At 37.0% G+C, this 25,000-nt stretch overlaps 1 protein-coding gene across 1 annotated transcript in view; it reads left to right on the top strand.

The window, feature by feature from the left end:
• The window catches only part of LOC123515158 (protein lingerer-like), a gene marked incomplete in the record, with an annotated part of 203,853 nt that overhangs the window by 162,507 nt on the left and 16,346 nt on the right, over window positions 1-25,000 (top strand). The window contains 2 exon segments of the mRNA XM_045273641.1: window positions 11,651-11,887; window positions 20,857-20,991. Coding sequence (XP_045129576.1) covers window positions 11,651-11,887; window positions 20,857-20,991 — 372 coding nt within the window.

Genomic DNA, 25,000 nt, shown 5'->3' with positions numbered 1-25,000 from the left:
GTGCTTCTAAAGTCATGTTCTTCTCTCAGGATCAGTTTCTCATTATCCACTTCATCCATTCCGTTAATCAATTTATAAACTTGTATCAGATCCCTCTCTCTTCTCTGCTCCAAGGTTGGTAGATCCATTGCCTTTAGTCTCTCCTCATATGCCATCCCTTTAAATTCTGGAACCATTCTTGTAGCCATTTTTGTAGTCTCTCTAATTTTCTTATGTGTTTTTTTTTATGGAGAGTCCACACAACTCCTGCATATTCCAATCTAGGTCTTATTTTAGTACTTATCAATTTCTTCATCATTTCCTTGTCCATATAGTGAAATGCTACTCCAATATTCCTTAGCAAATTATACGTCTCTCTGAAAATTCTATCAATATGGCTAACCGGTTGATTATTTTCTTCCATTGTCACTCCCAAGTCCTTTTCCTTTTTTACTTTTTCTAGTTCTACTCCATCTCCCATCTTATAGATTCCCACTGGTCGTCTTTCACTTTTTCCCATTTCCATGACATGGCTTTTGTCCACATTGAATTCCATCTCCCATTTTTTGCTCCATTTCCAGATCTTGTTTAAGTCTTCCTGTAGTATTTCACAATCCTCTTTTTGTTTAATGACTCTGCACAGTTTCGCATCGTCCGCAAACAGATTTATGTAGCTGTTCACTCCTCTGGCATGTCATTTATATATAAGAAAAAGTATTGGTGCCAATACTGACCCCTGTGGCACTCCGCTGTCTACTGTTCTCCACTTGGACTTCATATCTTTAACTATCGTCCTTATTTCTCTCCCCCTTAAGTAATTCTTCATCCATCTCAATGTGCTTCCTTTTAAGCCACCCTTCTCCTCTAACTTCCATAGTAATCTTTCATGTGGCACTTTATCAAAGCCTTTTTAGATCTAAATAAATACAGTCAACCCATCCCTCTCTCTTTGTACTTTATCAACAATTCTAGAGTAGAAACTCAATAAATTTGTTACACATGACCGACCTTTTCTAAAACCAAATTGGCTATTTGATAATATTTTGTTGTCTTCAAGAAACTCAATCCATTGCTTCTTTATTACTTTTTCACACATCTTGCATATTACACTAGTTAGTGATACCGGTCTGTAATTTAAAGGTTCTTCCTTCCTTCCGCTCTTATATATGGGAACCACCTCAGCTCTTTTCCACTCCACTGGCACTGTTCCATTTTCTATTGAGCATTTTATGATGTTGTATATTGGACTTGCTAGTTCTTCCCTACATTCTTTCAGTATTCTGCCTGAGACTTCATCCGGTCCCATTGCCTTTTCCTCATCTAGTTCCGTCATCAACTTTTTATTTCAAGCTTGGTTACTTTAATCTCTTTCATATAGACAGTCTCTCTATTACCCTGTGGTCTTTCAAATTTGGATTCCTTAGTAAAGACCTCATGAAATTTACTATTTAACAGTTCTGCCATACTTTTGGGTCTTCCACCATTCCGTTTTCTCCTTTTAACCTTTCTATTGTTTCTTTTTGTCTTATTTTTCCATTTATGAATCTGTAGAACAATTTTGGTTGTTCCTTACATTTTTCGACAATGTCCTTTTCATAGTTCTTTTCTTCTTCCTTTCTCACCTTAGCATATTCATTTCTTGCTGTTTTGAAGTTTTCCTTATTTTCTGGATTTCTGTTTCTTCTCCACCTTTTCCATGCTCCATCTCGTTTCTCCTTTGCCCTAGCACATCTTGCATTAAACCAATCTTTCTTTCCTTCTTCTTTAGGTCTATATTTCGGGACATATTCCTGACCCCAGTTTTGTATATTTCCAAAAATAAGTTATATTTCTCTTGAACCGTTAATGAGTTTTCCATCTCCTCCCAGTTTACGTTTTAAAATAGTTCTTGAGATTCTCAATATCAGCCTTTCTGTAATTTAATCGGTCTCCTTTGTATGATTCATCTCTATCTTCCTTTCCTTCTTCTATATCCATTTCTAATATTACATGGTCACTCTTTCCCAATGGGCACTTGTATCTTATATCATCGTTAATTGGTATATCCCTTGTAAAAACTAGGTCTAATCTTGCCGGCTCATTGTTTCCTCTGAATCTTGTGTTTTCCTTTACTCTTTGGACCATCAAATTATCTATCATTAGGTTCAGGAATCTATCTCCCAGGCATCTTCCCCCATACCACTTTCATAATTTTCCCAGTCTACCTCCTTACAGTTGAAATCTCCTACCAATATCACTTTTCTCCTTTCCTTAATGATTCTTGTAAGACTCCTTATTGTGTCATCTATCATGTCTCTATATTCTTGGTTAGTCCATGAGTTTGTTTTGGTGGCACATATGTTCCAATGATTGTTAACTCCTTTTTATTAATATGCATCTTAACATACAGTATTTCTGATTTTCCTTCCCCAAACTCCACTTGATTTACCACTATCTCCTTCCTTAACATCATCATGACTCCTCCTCCTCCTTTACCCACTCTGTCTCTCCTCCATATATTATACCTTTTATCTATGTCTATTTTTATTGCCTCATTTAACTTTGTTTCCACCAGGCATACAATATCTGGTTCTTCTTTCTTTATGTAATCTCTTAATTCTAATTTACTAGATAAAATCCCATCTATGTTTGTATACATCATTTTAATCTCTTGTTCTTATCATTTTTAGTTAAACTTGCTCCATTTTTTCTCTTCTTTCTCTTTTATATACCATTTCCTTATCCTGTCTCCTATAATTCTCCAAAAATGCCTTCTTCTCCTCCTCTGACCTTTCATTATTTTTTCTCTTGCTTCTGCCACCAGTTCATTGTGTCTCTTCCTTTCCTCCTCGTTTCTATTTTTCTTTATATATATATCTTTGCAACCTTCTGTTTCTCTGAGTTTTGTTTTTCTATATAGTACTTCTTCTGCTGCTGCTTGTGATTTTAGTAATATCTTAATTGGTCTCACTGTTCCTTCTTGATATGGTCCCATTCTATGGATTTCTTCTACTTCCTCTTCTAAGTTCTGTCTATCCTCGTCATTCAGATGTTTTAGTAGGTCTTTTACTGATTTCATTTCGTCTTTTTCCCTTCTTGGTCTATATTTAACATTTTTTTCTTTCAGTCCAAAAATAATTACACTTCTTTTTTTCTGCAATTTCTCTTACTAAATTTTCTTTTTTCTTGAGGACTCCTATCATTTTGCTTGTCATATTTTCATCTCTTTCTTCTTGAAATACTTCTTGAAATGATTCCTTGTCTTTCTTATCTTGGATTCTCCATGCTTGTATTTCTTTTTTAATCATGTCGTGTACTCTTTCTTCTTTGTTAACTAGATCTTTTAGCTTCTCTTTTTCTTTCTCGGCTTTGCCGAGTCCTTCTTCCATCAATTTCTTGTAGTTCGCTATTTGGAATTTTAATTCTTAATTTTCGGTTCTTAGCCTAGTTTCGTTTTCAACCACTGTTTTTATCCTTTCTTTCAATTTCTGGAGCTCTTTATCCTGTTCTTCATTCTCTTTCATTCCCATACTTTCCTTTATCAATTTATCTAATTTACGTTCGATAGTCAAGACTCTATCAAATAGTGAAGTTTGCGCTGTATCAAAGCCTTCAAATTCTCGTTCTCCCTCACCAACATTGTCATCATCAGCTTTCATTCTTTCCCTTGTCACTTACCTGCATTTAGATGGAATTTCTTTCTCACTCATTATTATTTAACACTGTATTCATAAAAAAAAAAAAAATGAGTCCACACTTTTTGCCCAGGCCACTGCAAAACTGCAAACCCAAACAAAGGTAGTGAAGATCAGCTTATTCTCGGGAGCGACGGTATTGCGTGCTTCCTCTACCGCGCGCGTGTGTGTGTGTGTCTGTGTGCCTGGGCTTTATGCTCGTGTGGCCCCGTCTCCATATCTACACTTATCCAATCTTTCTTTAAAAGTGTGCACACTCATTGCAGACACTACTTCTTCATCTAAACTGTTCCACGTCTCAATACATCTTTGCGGGAAACTATATTTTTTAACATCTCTCAGACATCTTCTTTTTCTCAGCTTTTTACTATGCGATCTTGTGCTTCGAATGTCATATTCTTCTCTCAGGATCAGTTTCTCATTATCCACTTGGTCCATTCCGTTGATCAATTTAAAAACTTGTATCAGGTCTCCTCTCTCCCTTCTTTGTTCTGGGGTTGGTAGATCCATAGCCTTTAGTCTCTCCTCATATGTCATCCCTTCAAATTCTATTCTGGAACCATTCTTGTAGCCATTTTTTGTAGTCTCTCCAATTTCCTTATGTGTTTCTTTTTATGAGGGGTCCACGCTACTCCTGCATATTCCAATCTGGGTCTTATTAAAGTACTTATCAATTTCTTCATCATTTCTTTGTCCATGTGGTGAAATGCTACTCCAATATTCCTTAGAAAATTATATGTTTCTCTAAAAATTCTATCAATATGGCTTACTGTTTTATTGTTTTCTTCCATCGTCACTCCTAAGTCCTTTTCCTTTTTTATTTTCTCCAGTTCTACTCCATCTCCCATCTTATAGATTCCCACGGGTCATCTTTCACTCTTTCCCATTTCCATGACATGGCTTTTGTTCACATTGAATTCCATTTCCCACTTTTTGCTCCATTCCCATATCTTATTTACGTCTTCTTGCAGAATTTCACAATCCTCTTTTTGCTTAATAACTCTGCACAGTTTCGTATCATACACTTTCCAAACTCTGTAAAGTATCCTTATCATATTGTCGTATTCCCTTAATGTCCAAGAATTTGTTTTAGGAGGTACATAGGTCACCATGATTATTAATTCTTTTCCATCACTTTTTAACCTTATGCTTATCACTTCTGCATTGTTCTTCCCATACCAAACCTTATCCACATTTATCTCCTTCTTCGTCATAATCATAACTCCTCCTCCATCTTTACCCTATCTATTCTTTCTCCATATATTATATTTATTATCCAAATTTACCTTTGTTTTTTCATGTAATTTTGTCTCTGTCAAACACACTATATCAGGCTTCTCCACCATCATATAGTCTTGCAATTCCAATCTACTTGACAGTATCCCATCCATATTAGTATACATTACGGTCCACCCACTGCTCCCTCTAGGGGTTCCTCCACATTCCTTCTCTTCACATACCACTTTCTGACTCTCCTATAACTCTTCAAAAAAACTTTTCTTTTTCCTCTTCAAACCGTTCATCATTTTTCCTTCTCGCCTCTTCCAACAATTCCTTATATCTTCTCTCTTCCTCATTTCTATTTTTTCTTACGTACACCTCTTTACAACCTTCTACCTCTCTTAATTTTGATGTTCTATATAAGATATCCTCCGCAGATTGTTGTGACTTCAGTACTACTTTAATCAGTCTCCTTATTCCCTCCTTATACGGACCCAGTCTATGGATCTCTTCCACTTCTTCTTGTAGGTCTTTTTTTTCATCATCATTTAGATTTTTTAACAGATCTCTTACCATTTTTAATTCTTCCTTAATTCTCTTAGGCTTATATGTTATATTTTGTTCTTTCATCCCAAATATTTTCTTTTTTTCTGCTATTTCTCTTATCAATGTTTCCTTATTCTTCATAACATTAACCAGTTTCTTGGACCTTTCTGTTTTGTCTTCCTTCAAATGATCTTTAATTATTTCTTGCAATCCAACCATCTCTGCTTCCCTCGACTCAGTCCATTGTGTTTTCTTTAGTTTCCACTCCCTTTCAAACCTTTCATTCTACTCACTGATCATTTCCTTAAAGTCATCTTTCTCCTTTACTACTCTCTCCATTTTCTCCTCCAACTGTCTCTTGTATTTTTCAACCTCCACTCTCAAGTGTGCATTCTCATCCACCAATCGTTTTTCATTTTTTTCCAGTCTCTTAACTCTTTCTTTCAAAGCCTTGCGGAATTCTCTATCTTGCTCCTCCTCACTCCTCTGAACTTTTAATTCCTCCACCAACTCTTCATCAAATCTCTTCTCCAACATTACCAGTCTACCTTGCATTGTTGCTCCTGTTGAAGATGGACTCATGTTTTGACTGGCCACTTTCGGTTTTGCTCCCTGGGCCTCATCGACATATTTTGAATTTGGTAACTTATTTCTTACCGGTCTATCCATTTTATTTCACTCTTCCTGGGAGCATGTGGGTGTGTGGTGGTGTGCACTGGGGGCCAGGCCTGGTAGCTACGTGTGTTCACTGTTTGATCTGCTGCAGTCTCTGACGAGACAGCCAGACATTACCCTACGGAACGAGCTCAGAGCTCATTATTTCCGATCTTGGGATAGGTCTGAGACCTGCTACCTCTCTTAATTTTGATGTTCTATATAAGATATCCTCCGCAGATTGTTGTGACTTCAGTACTACTTTAATCAGTCTCCTTATTCCCTCCTTATACGGACCCAGTCTATGGATCTCTTCCACTTCTTCTTGTAGGTCTTTTTTTTCATCATCATTTAGATTTTTAACAGATCTCTTACCATTTTTAATTCTTCCTTAATTCTCTTAGGCTTATATGTTATATTTTGTTCTTTCATCCCAAATATTTTCTTTTTTTCTGCTATTTCTCTTATCAATGTTTCCTTATTCTTCATAACATTAACCAGTTTCTTGGACCTTTCTGTTTTGTCTTCCTTCAAATGATCTTTAATTATTTCTTGCAATCCAACCATCTCTGCTTCCCTCGACTCAGTCCATTGTGTTTTCTTTAGTTTCCACTCCCTTTCAAACCTTTCATTCTGCTCACTGATCATTTCCTTAAAGTCATCTTTCTCCTTTACTACTCTCTCCATTTTCTCCTCCAACTGTCTCTTGTATTTTTCAACCTCCACTCTCAAGTGTGCATTCTCATCCACCAATCGTTTTTCATTTTTTTCCAGTCTCTTAACTCTTTCTTTCAAAGCCTTGGAATTCTCTATCCTGCTCCTCCTCACTCCTCTGAACTTTTAATTCCTCCACCAACTCTTCATCAAATCTCTTCTCCAACATTACCAGTCTACCTTGCATTGTTGCTCCTGTTGAAGATGGACTCATGTTTTGACTGGCCACTTTCGGTTTTGCTCCCTGGGCCTCATCGACATATTTTGAATTTGGTAACTTATTTCTTACCGGTCTATCCATTTTATTTCACTCTTCCTGGGAGCATGTGGGTGTGTGGTGGTGTGCACTGGGGGCCAGGCCTGGTAGCTACGTGTGTTCACTGTTTGATCTGCTGCAGTCTCTGACGAGACAGCCAGACATTACCCTACGGAACGAGCTCAGAGCTCATTATTTCCGATCTTGGGATAGGTCTGAGACCTGCTACCTCTCTTAATTTTGATGTTCTATATAAGATATCCTCCGCAGATTGTTGTGACTTCAGTACTACTTTAATCAGTCTCCTTATTCCCTCCTTATACGGACCCAGTCTATGGATCTCTTCCACTTCTTCTTGTAGGTCTTTTTTTTCATCATCATTTAGATTTTTTAACAGATCTCTTACCATTTTTAATTCTTCCTTAATTCTCTTAGGCTTATATGTTATATTTTGTTCTTTCATCCCAAATATTTTCTTTTTTTCTGCTATTTCTCTTATCAATGTTTCCTTATTCTTCATAACATTAACCAGTTTCTTGGACCTTTCTGTTTTGTCTTCCTTCAAATGATCTTTAATTATTTCTTGCAATCCAACCATCTCTGCTTCCCTCGACTCAGTCCATTGTGTTTTCTTTAGTTTCCACTCCCTTTCAAACCTTTCATTCTGCTCACTGATCATTTCCTTAAAGTCATCTTTCTCCTTTACTACTCTCTCCATTTTCTCCTCCAACTGTCTCTTGTATTTTTCAACCTCCACTCTCAAGTGTGCATTCTCATCCACCAATCGTTTTTCATTTTTTTCCAGTCTCTTAACTCTTTCTTTCAAAGCCTTGCGGAATTCTCTATCCTGCTCCTCCTCACTCCTCTGAACTTTTAATTCCTCCACCAACTCTTCATCAAATCTCTTCTCCAACATTACCAGTCTACCTTGCATTGTTGCTCCTGTTGAAGATGGACTCATGTTTTGACTGGCCACTTTCGGTTTTGCTCCCTGGGCCTCATCGACATATTTTGAATTTGGTAACTTATTTCTTACCGGTCTATCCATTTTATTTCACTCTTCCTGGGAGCATGTGGGTGTGTGGTGGTGTGCACTGGGGGCCAGGCCTGGTAGCTACGTGTGTTCACTGTTTGATCTGCTGCAGTCTCTGACGAGACAGCCAGACGTTACCCTACGGAACGAGCTCAGAGCTCATTATTTCCGATCTTGGGATAGGTCTGAGACCTGTGTGTGTGTGTGTTTATGTAAAATGTATGTATGTATATGTAAATACTGTATAGGTTAAAGGGAAAAGGACTTGACACTAGAGCATATTAAAATAATTTTGCATGACAATTGATTTGTAAGCAATTGTAAGTGAGTGATGAATGATGATGTCCTGTGACCATTGAGGGAGGTGTCATGCATTGATTGTATCTTATAGGTGTTGGGCAATGGGGAGTTTCAGAACTGATCCATCAGATGTTACAGCAGTACATGTTCCCTACTGGCATGAGCTAAAATATTGTTGTATTAAATTCCAGATGCATACAGATACAGATTATTATGATATCGTTGACATTCTGTATCAACTTTTAAAATATCATGTATGGATGATCATGGGAGAAGTTGGTCAAAACAAATATTTTTTGTGATTATCTTGTAATACTGCTATCAATATCTCAAATATGGTATATTACAATAAAATCGATTGATTTAGACAATAAAAAAGGTAAAAACTTTGAATGTATTGTATAGTATAACCCAGTATACTCAGTAACATCGTGATATATGGATATAGTAATTATTGTGGGGATTTTAGTACACTCGACCCTCGAAACAATGGACCTCCCATCAACGGATTTCGGAAACTACGGACAAATTCTGGAGTCCAGTTTAATCTACGGACGAATATTGAAATGCGCGTGATTGTCCGTTCCCAGCAAATTACTGTCCGGTAGGTGGTAGGTCAGTCGCGTCATCCGCTGTTGGCCGCCATGTTTAATCTTCAGTCCGTGCACTTTCAACCAACAGCGAACATTGTCCAGTGCTTACCATGGCTTTTTTATGCATTTGTACCCTCCCACGAGTGCTTAACCTATCCAAAATGCCTCCTAAACCTAGTAAACCAGTGAAACGTAATCGAAAGGCTTTTCCAGTGGTTGCTAAGCTTGAACTAATACGAAAATTAGAAAATTTTATGTATTTTACGTACACTTTATACATTTTTTACATACTTTTACAAAGAATGGACTTTTGCAATCTACGGACAGGGTCGTGCATGCATTTGTCCGTTGTTTCGAGGGTCGAGTGTATTGCTTTCACAGATCAAGATCAAGATCAAGATGAGGCAAAAACAGTCAAGTACTGTATAGAACAAGCATATCATAGGACTAGTGTAGAATGAGGAGAGAGGAATATAAGAAGTTTTCCTCCTTCTCATGGCATATTAGCATGGATATTACAACAGGAATTAATTATTTGTCCAACAACATGTTAGTTAGGTGGCCAGCTCTGGTTGGGCTAAATATTTAAGCAACACTCGGCAGAAAACTCAAGTTGCCAATTTTGCCAATTCTTAATTAGAATTGTTGTTTCTATATACGTACTAGTAAGTTCATCTGTGTGATTTGGACTTTTAAGTGACACAGACATGTTGTCTTCATGTTCACTGTCAACTGGATTAAAACACTTCTGATCAAGATTGTACTATTGTGGAAATGTTGAGATGACCAAATAAGCCTCAATATCAATTCACTAGAAATATATTTGTTCATGGATAGGGTTGGATTTTGCCTGTTTTACTGCTTAGAAGGAATTATGTAGAAAATATATTGTATTGACTTATTGCATCTCTATGTTTATAAAATGACATTGTGAGGTATATTCTATCTTACCCTTGTGTGAGCAAAGAGAACATGTATTGTGCTGCCACCTGGTGACAACCAATAGTTCTGAAAACTCCCTTTTGTATGTGATAATGAAGAATCTTAAGAAGAAGCCTTGTACCAAATTAAACTGTCTAAATAGTGTGACTGATCTCTATAAAATAAGTTGAGTATTTTCTCTTCTTTGTTGAGGGCTAAGGGCTTAGAGTAATATGAATAAGTGTGAATTTGAATTTATGTGCCTTGGCTTCATTATTCTATTTTTTTGTGGAAACAGCCTTTTTGTCTCTCTCTCTCTCTCTCTCTCTCTCTCTCTCTCTCTCTCTCTCTCTCTCTCTCTCTCTCTCTCTCTCTCTCTCTCTCTATATATATATATATATATATATATATATATCTATACATACATACATACATACATACATACATACATACAGTGGTACCTCAACATACGATTTTAATTAGTTCCGTGACAGTCGTTATACATAAAAAATATCGTATATCAAATCAGTTTTTCCCATAGAAATTAATGGAAATAGAGTTAATTCGTTCTTGTGATATGAATTTACCCACCACCCAAAAAAAAAGTTAACATGCTTTAAATACCAACCAGATATAGATTTAATATAAGATAAATAAAATGTTTATTGTATGTATGATATAAATTAACTATACTGCCCAAAATAACAACTTAACCTGCAAAACTCAGGACACATCGATAGACGTTCATCAAGCAAGACTCCGGCCACGTTGATAGATGTTTGGGGTTTTTACAGCTATATTTTGGCTATTTTCTTCCCATTTTCTTTGCTTGTGAGCTGGCAACACTCATCAGGAGTAAACATATGCTCTATGTCACTGTGTCACCAATGATGAATGGTAGGAGCGACAGTGATTTCACTGTGTCTGATTCCGCCACCTCTCAAGCGCGCCTTACTTCTATATCTCGGGTCTCTCGCCATGTTACGGGCTGATAACTTTTGAATGAGAGTGGTATCAGAACAGGCGACAGAAAGAGAGAGAGAGAGAGAGAGAGGATACAAGGGGCCCGTTTTCTCTCGCTCTAGCCAAGGCCGCTGAACCCGATCGGACGCAAGGCCACGTAAACCGATGATACCACCTCATTCAACTTGTGTTATTTTGGTAACCATGACATCTAGAGACTTCTGTTTTTTTGCATTGCAAAGAGGAAGAGTCGCTTGTGGGCAGAACACCATTTGTACTCGCTCGTTTATTGAATTTCTAAGTGTAATCAGTATGTGAATACAGGCTATTTTGTGTGTTTCTCGCCAAACTTTTACTTTTGGGACCCATGATTACGGGGTCTTGAGTTCACAAAACTTAAGAAAAAATACACACTGCTGAGGAGAACAGATACATACATGCACTAAGGATGAACAACGATACACAACGCGGGCTGAATGTTTGGGTGGACGTGGGTAGCCGAGCAATCACTGCGGCACCTACCGATGGCTATTCGTATCTTAAAAATATCGTCTTATTTCAAGGCTTAAATTATATGAAATTTTTAGTCGTATATCAAAAAAATTGTATGTGGATCGATCGTATCTTGAGGTATTATTGTGTGTGTGTGTATATATATATATATATATATATATATATATATATATATATATATATATATATATATATATATATATATATACTTATTTATTTATTAATGAATTAAGTTATTTATTTATTTATTTATTTATTCAAGTAACCACATTTAACTCTCCAGGGTGCTCAGGCAGGTGGGACTTACATCACTGCTACAGGCAATGCAGCGATGCCTCCTTTCTATATGTATCACAACATGGCAGCCGTCCCCAGCACATTCCCGCAGTATGGGGCACCCACTGCCATTATCCAGATACCTCCGGTCACCAATACCCACACAGGCACCAATACAAATCAGTTTCCAACAGCCCCAAAACTCCAGTATGGTACTGGAAACTACTATGATAACTTGACTCAGGTAAGGCTGTCAGGAATTTGTGACTAAGATTTGGGAGAATTTTTTTTAGTTATTTATTTTGGTTGTTTTTGGCATGTGAAACAGTCTCTGTGATTTGCTTGTTTATTGTCTGGATGTTTCATTGTTTTGAAGGATGGTCTAAAATTTCTGTGGTTATATAAACATGAAAAGCAAGGATTTCTTATCTTTGGCTCTCAATTACAGTCCATTAATCTTTTCATATTTGTTTTTATTTTCTTATGAAATCGATTTTATAATTGGCTTAAAGATTCATTTTCTTTGTGCTATAACAGTCTTGTTTATAATCAATGAAATTTCTGTTTTGTGGAGTGTTTTTTTTGTTTCAAAAGGGCTGGCAATATGCTTACATTTTTCATTTTGTACACCTTGATTTGGGGATGGGGGAGGTAGGCAGCCAGTCTGCAACATTTTGCACTGTGTTCTAAAAATTCTACATTCATTTAATTTTTTTTTTTTTTTTCCATTGTATATTTTTATTTTTTATTTTATTTATTTATTTATTTTTATTTTTATTTATGTATTTTTTTTAGCTGGTAATTTAACAGACATTCTCCAAGAAGAGTTTAGTTCATGGGTAAAGAATAATGTTTTCACCCCTACTTACAGTTTGTTTATTTGAACATGCTATAGTGAATATGAATTGCATGAATAAAGCAGAATGGAAAAGGGAGATGATAAAATGTTTTTAAAAGAGCAAGATGGATAATAATACAAGACATGTATATAAAAAGATCTGGGAAAGTGAAGATATGAATGGGAGTGAGAGCGATATATATATATATATATATATATATATATATATATATATATATATATATATATATATATATATATATATATATATACTCTGCGAGTAGCTGTGGTGGCGAGTGGACGTGTTGTGTGTGCGCTCCGTTTCTGGCTGTGGTTTTTATAGTTAGCGAGTGGTGTTTGTGCTTGGTGTCTGTGTGTGGTGCTTTTGAGTGTTAGTGAAGTGAAAGTGTGTACTGCAAGTGTTAGATTAGAGTGAAATAGTGGTTAGAATCAGTGTTTGTGAGTTAAAAGTATTTTGTAGAGCGAGGAGACTAGGCTTGTAACCGTCAAGTTGACCTTGAAAGAGGATTAGTTGACCTCACTTAGGCCCCCCACCACCGCGGTTCCCCCACCCCGCCGTCACCAAGTATTTTTATTTGTTTGTGAGTTAACAGATTGTAAATTAGTATGGCGGTAGCTACTGAGGTATATCAGAGTGTGATTGAGTGCGTGAAAGAGAGTGTTGAGGTGGGATTGGGAGAGTTTGTTGTGTGTGAGATGTGTGGGCATGACAGGAAGGTCGTTGACTTTTCTGAGTGTATGGTGTGTAGGCTCAAGAGCGAGAATTTAGTTCTTTCTCTTGAGCACCGAGAATTGCGAGAGGAAATCAGAAAGCTAAGTGAGGGGAAAAGTGCGAACGAAGTTCTCATCTTTGAGTTGAAGGAGGAGGTTAAGAGGCTTGGGGAGGCAGTGGAAAAAATTAGGCAGGAGATCAGTGTTAGGCCGAAGGTTGGACCTTCTGAGGGCGACAGGGTGGCTTGGCCCTCTGTCGGGAAGAGCAGAGTGGGGAAGAGGGAGCAGGCGAGCCAGACTGGGAAAGATAGTAGTCAGGATGGGCAGAGATGGCAGGTTGCGAGGGGAAGGAAAGCGGAGACAGTTAGGGAGGATAGGACTAAACCTGTTGAGTGTGAAAATAGGTTCGGTTTGTTGGAGTGGGAGAGTGAGAGTGGAGTGAATGAAGTGGTTGTGGTGAGTGAAAGGAGAAAGAAGGGGGTAGAGGAGAGGAGGAGGAGGGTTGTGCCTAGCACACCTCAGGTGTGTGTGGTGGGTGACTCTCAGGTTAGGTATTTAGATAGCACTTTCTGTGGGAAAGACAGGGATAGGAGGACGAACGTGTGTATGCCTGGTGCAGGTGTGAAGGCAGTGAGTGAGGAGGTGCAGAAGAGGGTTGGGGGATGGAGAGGAGGGTGTAGTAGTTTTGCACGTAGGTGGGAACGATGTCAGAGCAGGTGGGTCGGAGGAGTTAGTGGCAAGATTTCGGGAAATGTTAGGCAAGATAAGGGAGAGTGGTAGGAGGTGTGTAGTGTCAGGAATCTTGCCTCGTGTGTATGTTAGCAGGGAATGGTTGTCTAGAGCCATTGGTGTGAATGATCGGGTAAAAGGGATGTGTAAGGATGTGGGTGTCAGCTTTGTGGATGTATGGGATAGGTTCTATGGGCGAAGGGATTTGTATGCTAGGGATGGTGTGCATCTGAGTAGGAAGGGTGTGGATGTGCTGAGTGGATGTCTGGAGGGGAGTTGGGATGGAGTGTAGGGGGTGAGGTAGCAAATGCATTCCAGAAGAAAGATGCTAGACATAAATTAGATAGGATAAACAGAGATAGTGAAAAGATTAGGAAAGATTTCCAGGTGCAAATAGGAGAGAATAAGATTAGGATTCCAAATAAGGAGACAGCATCTAGGAAGGTAGCAGGACTTAAATGTTTTTATGTAAATGCCAGGAGTCTTAGGAACAAGAAGGACGAGTTATCTAGTTATATAGTTGAGGAGGACTTAGATGTTGTATGTGTCACAGAGGCATGGGTAAATGAGGAAAAGTTTAGGAAAATAGGAAAGAATATGAAGTAGATGGATACATTATGTATTTACACCAGAGAATTGGTAGGATAGGTGGAGGAGTAGTTATTTATGTAAAAAATCCTTCATTTCCAGTCAGGTTAATGGTATTAAGGTAGATAACAGAGTAGAGTCCTTATGGCTGGATGTTAGAGTAAACAAAAGTAAGGTTATTAGAGTAGGAGCTTTTATAGACCACCTAACCAGTCAGCAGATGTAGACAACCTTATGGTAGATGAGATAAATAGGGGTGTACTAGTCAGACAATTATCTTAGGGATTTTAATCTTAAGTCAGTAAACTGGGAGAGGATGGTAGGAGATGCTAGTGAAAATAAGTTTATGGAAAGTTTTCAGGATAACTATTTAGTGCAGATGGTAGATAAACCTACTAGGGGAGGAAGGTTTTAGACATAGTACTAACAAATATTGAGCATTGTTTAAAGGAAGTTGAGGTAGGAGAGACTTTAGCAAACAGTGACCATCATATAATTAGATTTATCATTAATTCCAGTAGGGATAATATAGTGAATAAGACTAGAGTCCCAAACTATCAGAAAGGCAATTATGGTAGGTTACGTCAGTTATTAGGAGAGGTAAACTGGGAAGATAGTTTTGGAAATAAAACTGCACAGGAGATGTGGGATATTTTTAAGGTTGTAGTAAAGGGTATAGTGATGCAGTGTATCCCTTACAAAGATATAAGGCAGAGAAACAGGAAGCCATTATGGTGGACTCATGAGATAGGTAGCCAGATCAGAGAGAAGAAGAGGGCATACAGAGAGTTGCAGAAAAGTGGGAAGATGTAGATTTGATTAGGTACAGACAGGTCAGGGATGATTTGAGTAAGGTTATAAAAAAGTAAAAGGCAGGCAGAGATAAAACTAGCTAGAGCTGGGAGTAAAGATCCCAAAAATTATATAGTTATTACAAGGTCAGTGATAAAAGAAATAAGGATAGGATTGGACCACTCAGAAAAGATGGTGTAGTAGTGGATCAAAATGAAGACATAGTAGAATTATTGAATGAACAATTTTCTTCAGTATTTACTAGGAAAGAATAGGAAATCCTGTTACAAACAGTGCGACGAGTAGTTTAAGAGCTTTAGAAAATATTGATATAAAACCGGGAATTATTAGGAAATTTATTCTTGAACTAGACGATAGGAAAGCTAGTGGTCCTGATGAGCTACATGCCAGAGTACTTAGGGAGGGTGTAGACAGTATTTCTGAAGCACTTAAGTTAATCTTTGAAAGATCACTTAGGTTTGCTGAGATACCTCAGGACTGGAAGTTAGCTAATGTTACTCCAATATTTAAAAAGGTAGGAAGGATGATGCGAATAATTATAGACCGATCAGTTTAACTAGTATAGTATGTAAGATACTAGAGAAAATCATTAAGGGTAGTATTTGGGAGCATTTAAATGAGAATAGATTAATTAGAGATACCCAACATGGCTTTAGATCAGGGAGGTCCTGTCTTACAAATTTGCTCGATATCTTAGAATATATTACCAAGGAGTTAGATGATGGAAATAGCATAGATGTTATATATCTAGATTTTAGCAAGGCGTTTGATAAGGTACCGCATAGGAGGCTAGTGTACAAATTGAGACTACATGGGATAGGGGTAGGTTAGTTGATTGGATTAGTGAATGGCTTTCTGATAGGAAACAGAGAGTAGTATTAAATGGGGCAATGTCTGAGTGGAAGGAAGTGGTTAGTGGGGTACCCCAAGGATCAGTGCTAGGACCTCTTCTTTTCTTGGTGTACATTAACGATTTAGATATAGGAATTAGTAGCAAAGTATCAAAGTTTGCAGATGATACTAAGATAGCATGTGCAGTACAGGGTGAAAAGGACAATTACAGAATACAACGAGACCTGGACAGGCTGATAGCATGGGCAGACAGGTGGCAGATGGAGTTTAATTCTAAAAGTGTCAGGTTATGCATTTAGGTAAAGACAACACAAACTTTAACTATGAGATGGAGGGATGTTGGCTAGAGGCAGTAGAGGAAGGAAAGGATTTAGGAGTAGTGATAGACAGGACTATGAAATTTTCAAAGCAATGTTTAGAAGCAAGAAATAGGGCAAATAGGATCCTGGGTTTTATAAATAGAAATGTTAGTTATAAAAGTAAGGAAGTGGTGCGTAGCTTATATAATTCCTATGTTAGGCCCCATTTAGAGTATTGCATACAGGCCTGGTCACCCCACTATAGGCAGGATATCAACATGTTAGAAGCAGTTCAGAGAAGAGCAACTAGGATGATACCAGCATTAAAGCGCCTGGAGTATAGAGATAGATTAAAGGAATTAAACATGTTTTCATTTGAGAGGAGATGTATAAGAGGGATATGATAGAGTTATTTAAAATGTTCTCAGATACAAACTACATAGATGTGAGATCTTTCTTTACCTTAGAGGAGGAAATAGGACTAGAAATCATGGCAGGAAGATTAGAAAGCAAGGCTGCAGGTTAGATATAAGAAAATATTTCTTTAGTCATAGAGTGGTAGACTTCTGGAATGCATTGCCAGAGACGGTTGTAAATAGCACTAGTTTGACAATGTTTAAAACAGATTAGATAAGCACTTAAATTTATTAGATTTATAATTATGTATAGCACTGCATGATAGTTTTTATAAGAAATTTACTATAGTTAAATAAGACATGATCCCCATGTATGGGGACCACAAATTGTAGAGGATTTCGCTGCAGGACTTAGCCCTGTTAATGGGCCAAATATTTAGAATTAGTATATAATGTATTGTGTACTTGTAAGTGTATCTTTAAGTACTGATGACGAGGTCGCTGTGCGACTGATACAGGATAACCTAGATGGGCCCTGGTGGCCCTTTGTTATCCTATTATTTATGTTATGTTATGTTATGTCATGTTTATATATATATATATATATATATATATATATATATATATATATATATATATATATATATATATATATATATATATATATATATATATATATATATATATATATATATATATATATATATATATATATATATATATATATATATATATATATATATATATATATATATATATATATATATATATATATATATATATATATATATATATATATACACATATACATACAGAGGTTCTCTTGTAGTGTGTACCTCAGTTATTGCATTTCCAGGTTTATGTGCACCCTCACTTTATTTCTATCACTTATACAATGGGCAAAATTTCCAACTTTATGTGCACTTGATGGAAGAGACTTTCAATTGAGTACAGATATATTTACTATCAAATTATCTTTTCCACTAAAAAAACAATAAAATAAATTCAAATGAATTTAGAAATTATATTTTAACAACAAGAATTATAATTAAAAGTCAAAATACTGTACATGAATTAAACATTGCATAACAAAGAAACAATGAGACAGTTAGACACCATGATTATCTTTTGGTTGTCATATTGTTCCAGCTTGTTTGTGTTGCAGTTTCATGTTTTACATTTGCTAAGCATTATGATATTTTTTACCTTTGTAGGTTGGTGATACATAATATTTGTGATCCTTCTAGAGTTGTGAATATGGTTCCTTCCAAAAAATATGAAAGAGAAGAGTGTTACAGGTATAGCTTATCAAGAAATGTAAAATATTTTTGCTTCAAAAGAAACTAGACATCATAGCCAAGGTTGAGGCAGGTGAGAAGCTCCATGAAGTAGGCAGATTTTACTCTATTAATGAATCCACTGTGTGTAACATGATAAAATGCAAAGATGCCATAAAGAACACAGTACAGGAATTATCAATAAGGGGGCCCTTACGGGAGTGTCTCAGAGGTCAGTTGTGGTAGGTCTAAATCCCAATCTTATCTATAACATAGGGTTCTATTATTTGGTTAGTGCATTTTTTATATATGCGCATATTTTCTCTGTCCATTTCCCATGCATTAAGGGAGGATCCCTGTAGTAGGAATCTAAGAGGTTTGGTATGGTAAGGAAAAAAAGTGAATTTGTCTCAAGAGAAGTGGAATGATACAAAGAATAAAGGATAGTTTGAACAATAGGAAAGATAGTGACAGGTAAACATGCATATATTTGGATGTATGACTAAATGAGGAAGTGTAAAAGAAGAAAAAAAATTGGAAATTTGGAATTTCAGTGGCACATCATATCACATCCTTAATATGTTTTGTGACCAAAGAGGCAAGGCTAATCTTTATTTCCTGTTGAAATCAAATTGGAAATTAATTCATCCATTCCAGACCCCACCTCCACAAAAAAAAAAAAAAAAAAAAAAAAAATCTAATCACTTATATTGCAAGTCTTAATCTTCATTTCTCATTGAAATAAAATAGGATATAATCAATCCATTCCAGACCAAAAGAAAAAAATAAAGATTTTTAATACAACTTACATTGCAATCAAATGGATATAGAATGCTAGCTATTGGATAATTATCCGAATCACAAGGGACAGTAAATGAGGTGGAATGTTCAGTCAGCAGTGGTAGCGCAGGGAGATGGGTGATAATTAATGACCACAACAGGGTATTAATTTCAGTGTTCCAGCAAAAATATGTTAAATAGAAAGTAATAAAATGCTTTTTTTTTTTTTTAATGGTGTGGACTATAACGCCTGTAAGCATACTTGAAGAATATATGTGGGAAGCGCTGATCAGCTTTCGCCCATTAGTGGCGCAAGCAATTTTATTTATAGTGGTACCCATATTAGGGCCCATATCACTACCCAAGTGCATCTTTGGTGTAACCACCTAGAACCTGGGTATCATGGTGATATGTGGGTAACTTTAAACCACTCAACAAATGGTGGGATTTGAACCTACGCATGGACGTCTGCCCGATCCCACGCTCACCACCTTATCCACTACACCATCACCTCCATGAGAAGGAACAGTGTGTCTCTCAACACTCACTAAGTGCCACAGAGTCAAGATGATCCTCATGGCATGATCATATATGAATGGTATGATATCCACTATAACAGACAATAAAGGGGCAGAAACACAAAAAAATATTGTGGTGAAAACAACACACAAGGTAAAAAGAGTCACAAGAAGAAGAAAAAGCGGCAGCCGCCAATCACAAATGCCTCCTCATCTCCCACTTTGTTTTCCATATTCCATGCAAGGTTTCACTTTTTGCATCACAAAACAATCCTTACTTGGTGGTAAGGTTTGTAAAAAGCTAATAAAAATGTTGTTTTGTAAACATAAATTTGCATATGAGAGCAACACCTCCTTGGGAGGTGGTTTTACCAACAACCTGCTAGCAACCTTGTTACCATGGCAGCAATGTCTCCCTGTGTGTGGTTACCAATTTGTAGCCAGAAGTTGTTCCACTTTTAAGTTTCTTGGATCCCAACCTGGTGCTTTTCCCACCAGAAGCAGCATGGGTGCACGTGACATCAAGTTAACTGGCGCTAAGTCAACTAAATTGGGTTATTTAATCATATCTCCTTAAATAACAAGTTATATGAAATGGAAATTGCATTATTCAAACTCGCATTAATCGAGAATTGACCGTACTTGACTCACAGAATATTAAAAATTGAGCAAGCAAGAATAACCAGTAAATCACAAGACAAATAGAGTTAAGTGTTTGTTTGTCTGTTTCTGTGTATGTAGGCATTTATGTCTGTTTCTGTTTCTGTGTCCAGGTCTCTCTCTCTCTCTCTCTCTCTCTCTCTCTCTCTCTCTCTCTCTCTCTCTCTCTCTCTCTCTCTCTCTCTCTCTCTCTCTCTCTCTCTCTCTCTCTCTCTCTCTCTCTCTCTCTCTCTCTCTCTCAACCAGTTTTATGTGTATTTGACCAAATGTATCAAATTTTGCCTTGTACCTTGCAGACCCCTGTGCCAGCCATATATATAATGTAATCTATTATTAGTGTATGCAATTGTCTTGTTGTCCTGGAGTCTAATGAAAAAATAAAAGAGCATACTACATGAAATGACAAACTTCTAGAAATTTAGATTTTTGTAGAGTAAGGGCCCTGCCATCAGTTTTCATATGCCCCCCCTCCCCCCCCACATTCCTAGCACCAACCCTGCTTTCTCTCTCTCTCTCTCTCTCTCTCTCTCTCTCTCTCTCTCTCTCTCTCTCTCTCTCTCTCTCTCTCTCTCTCTCTCTCTCTCTCTCTCTCTCTCTCTCAGTGTGTGTGTGTGTATATATATATATATATATATATATATATATATATATATATATATATATATATATATATATATATATATATATATATATATATATAAACAGAACATGCACATTAGTAGGTTTTAATTGTTATTAATTATTAACCATTTATTTTATTTGGCTGTTCAGACTCAGGACTTCAAGACTGGCTATGGATCAGCAAATCAGAGTCAGAACAAGGGTGCTGGGGCAACATCTGGTTCAGCCAGCAATTCTGGCACAGATCTTGGAGGATACAAGAACCATCTCAGCAAAATGGGACGGGTGAGCACTGATGTTTAAGACTGGACTTTGGTTCTGGTTTCATTTGTGATTATTTTATGTGTAATTTCTTTATGATGTAAGACATAGTTAACTTGATTCATAGCCAGATATTTTGACTTGAATCTAAGATTGTTTAGAGACCATTTTAGTTTGATTGATTCTTTATTTTTAGTAAAAGAAAAATAGTAATGGAATTTAAATTAAGACTGTCATTTATTTGTAAGGAAAATAAAAAAAATTCTATTCCTTTTGTTTTACAATGCTTGAGTGTAATAAGCTGGTGCTTTTTGTGAGGGGTTGATTTAATTAATTTCAAAATTGGTAAGTTAATGATATGTGATAGATAAGATAATATATTAGGAATTTTGACTTTGTCACTCAATTGGAGAGGAAATTAAGTAAATTTAACTCTGGCTTCACAACAAAGGAAGTGTAACTATCTAATGCTTTCTGTGGGATGGAGATGCTGTTCATTTTAACCCATTTGTGCCCAGTCTTAGATCCTGCTTGAATTTTTTTTGATATTTGGTACAAATGGGTCTATGGGATAAGGAATACAAATCAAAAAAATTTTTGGAAATTGCATTTAAGAAATTAGGAAAACATGCACATCCCTTAATTTAAAGTATGCTTGGGCACTATCCCTGGAAAAAAAATGTAAATTATACAAAGTAGGAAAAACTGAAAGAAGATACTGGAAATTTGATAATATGATATTTATTGAACCCCAATATCTGTTGGGGAATAAGTGTGTGCTCTTTAAGAAATTTAACTTAGCAAAAACACAAGATTATTTTTTTTTTCATTACTGAAATATTTTTACAGTTTAGATCAAACTTCATCATGAATCTGGTAAATAAGCATTATGTTCATTTCTACACATGACCCAGTAAACCTCAAGAAAAGTATGTTTCCATTGCTCTTTATGCCCACCACCACTTCCACCTTGTGTAAAAGATGCCAGGCCAGGACAGTAAAGACATTCATAAAACTGGTTATGCAACACCAAGTGCCACTTTCACTTACAAGTTCTGATGGCATAGCACATCACCATATTATCTAAGGAAGTCTACACTGGCCATTTGAGTGTTGTAGATTTTGATGGTATTTGGCTGGTCCACTTCCACCGGTTTTGCCTCATCTGATTAATACTGGAACAGAAAGTTTCACTAAATATGTATTTACTTAGTTGTATTTTACGGGAGGGGAGCCTATGCTCATGATGTCCCGTCGCTGTATCTCACAGTGTCTGATTTTCTCTTAAAGTTGTATGTAGACTTTACACACACGACCTCTCTGTCCAGTCCATTCCATATATCTATCACTCTATGATGGGAGCTGTTTTTCTTGAAGTCTCTTCTGTAGTTGTCTCTTCTGAGTTTTAGTCCATGTCCTCTTGTGTCCTTTCTGTCCCTCTTCAGCAGGTCGATCCTATCAGGAAGCTCCAGATTATTCATTATTCTGTAGATGGTCAACAGGTCGCCTCTTTCTTTTCTCTGCTCCAGTGTTGGTAATTCCAGTCTCTCCAGTCTCTTTTCATACGTAAGAGCCGACAAGGTTGGGGCCAGTTTGCTGGCCGCTCTTTGTATCCTTTCAATTTTCCTGATATTCTTCCTTGTATTAGGTGACCACAGTACTGCTACATACTCCAGTCATGGTCTGATCAAGGATACCAATAACTTTTTCACCATATCTTCATCAATATATGAGAATGCAATTCTAATATTTCTCAGAAAGTTGTAGGTCTCACCAACAATTTTATATATATATATATATATGTGTGTGTGTGTGTGTGTGTGTGTGTGTGTGTGTGTGTGTGTGTGTGTATATATATATATATATATATATATATATATATATATATATATATATATATATATATGTATGTAGGTAGGTAGGTATACACAGTGGTACCTCGACATACGATTTTAATTCGTTCCGTGACGATCATTATATATAAAAAAAATTGTATATCAAATCAATTTTTCCCGTAGAAATTAATGGAAATAGAATTAATTCGTTCTTGTGATATGAATTTACCGCCCCCCTACCCCCCAACCAAAAAAAAAAAAAATAACATGCTTTAAATACCAACCAAATATAGATTTAATATAAGATAAATACAATGTTTATAGTATGCATGATATAAATTCACTATATTGCCCGAAATAACAACTTAACCTGCAAAACTCGGGACACATGTAGGAAGGCGGTGGCATAGTGGATAAGGTGGTGAGCGTGGGATCGGGCAGACGTCCACGCGTAGATTCGAATCCCACCACGTACAGCCTTTAAAACACTTTGCCTTTTGTCGAGTGGTTTAAAGTTACCTACATATCACCATGATACCCAGGTTCTAGGTGGTTACACTCAAGATGAGCTTGGGTGGTGATATGGGCCCTAATATGGGTACCACTAAAAATAAAATTGCCTGCGCCACTAATGGGCGGAAGCTGAACAGCGCTTCCCATACACTCTTCAATGTGCCTACAGACGCTATAGGCCTTACCGTAAAAAGAAAAAAAATCATCACACAAGACTCGGGGCACATCGATAGACGTTTAGCCTTTTTACGGCTATATTTTGGCTATTTTCTTCCCATTTTCTTTGCTTGTGAGCTGGCAACACTCATCAGGAGTAAACATATGCTCTACGTCACTGTGTCACTAACGATGAATGGTAGGAGCGCCAGTGATTTCACTGTCTCTGATTCCGCCACCTCTCACGCACGCCTTACTACTATACCTCAGGTCTCTCGCCATGTTACAGGGAGACAACTTTTGAATGAGAGTGGTATCAGAACAGGCAACAGGAGAAAAAGAGAGAGAGAGGGGATACAAGGGGCCTGTTTTCTCTCGCTCTAGCCAAGGCCACTGACCCAATCGGACACCAGGCCACGGAAACTGATGATACTACCTCATTCAACCTGTGATATTTTGGTAACCATGACATCTAGAGACTTCTGTTTGTTTGCATTTCAAAGAGAAAGAGTTGGTTGTGGGCAGAACACCCTTTGTACTCACTCGTTTATTGAATTTCTAAGTGTAATTAGTATGTGAATACAGGCTATTTTGTGTTTTTGGCCAAACTTCTACTTTTGGGACCCATGATTCTGAGTTCACAAAACTTAAGAAAAAATACACACTGCCTAGGAGCACAGACACATATATGCACAAAGGATGAAGAATGATACACAATGCGGGCTGAATGTTGGGGTGGACACGGATAGCCAAGCGATCGCTGCGCCACCTACCGATGGTTATTCGTATCTTAAAAATATCGTTGTATTTCAAGGCGTAAATTATATGAAATTTTTTGTCTATATAAAAAAATTTGTATGTTGGGGCGATCATATCTCGAGACATTACTGTATATTGTATATACACACGCACGCAGTGAAGACTCAATACTCGAACATCTAAATAGTCAAACACAAAAGTTCGACTTGATACTAAAAAAAATACCTATTAGTTGAACGTCCATCCACTTAGCTGTAAATGAAGGGTCTCTCCCTTCCTGCCGCCCCACGCGCCCCTCCGATCTACCACAGTCAGTTCATCCTTCGATGTCGTAAGAAGAGCATTGTCCTGCGCTTTTTCTCTGCGTTTTTTTTAGAAGCTTACAATGGCACCACCGAAGAGGCTTGTTAGTGGTGAGAATAAGCCTACAAGAAAGAATGTAGTGACAACCATCAAAAGGAAAAAAGAGATTATTGATAAATACGAGAAAGGAGGAAGAATAACCGATCTTGCAACTTAGTACAGTATAGCTAAATCTACAGTAGCCACAATACTGAAGAAGACAGAGCTCATTAAAAGAGCTGATGTGGCTATTGGTGTGAAAAGGCAATTTAAGCAACCTGCAGCAGTGGAAGAAATGGATGGCTGGTGATTCTTTGTCAGAGGCCATAATTTGTGTGAAGGCTAGGCTGCTGGATCATGATCTTATTTTTTATACTACATCTGACTCCAATGATGATTTTAAAGCAAGTAAAGGGTGGTTTGTGAAT

Source organism: Portunus trituberculatus, chromosome 38 (assembly GCF_017591435.1).
Source record: "Portunus trituberculatus isolate SZX2019 chromosome 38, ASM1759143v1, whole genome shotgun sequence".
In the NCBI taxonomy this organism is placed as follows: Eukaryota; Metazoa; Arthropoda; class Malacostraca; order Decapoda; family Portunidae; genus Portunus; species Portunus trituberculatus.
The sequence above is the reverse complement of the archived record's forward strand: the minus strand, read 5'-3'. Positions and strand labels throughout refer to the sequence as shown.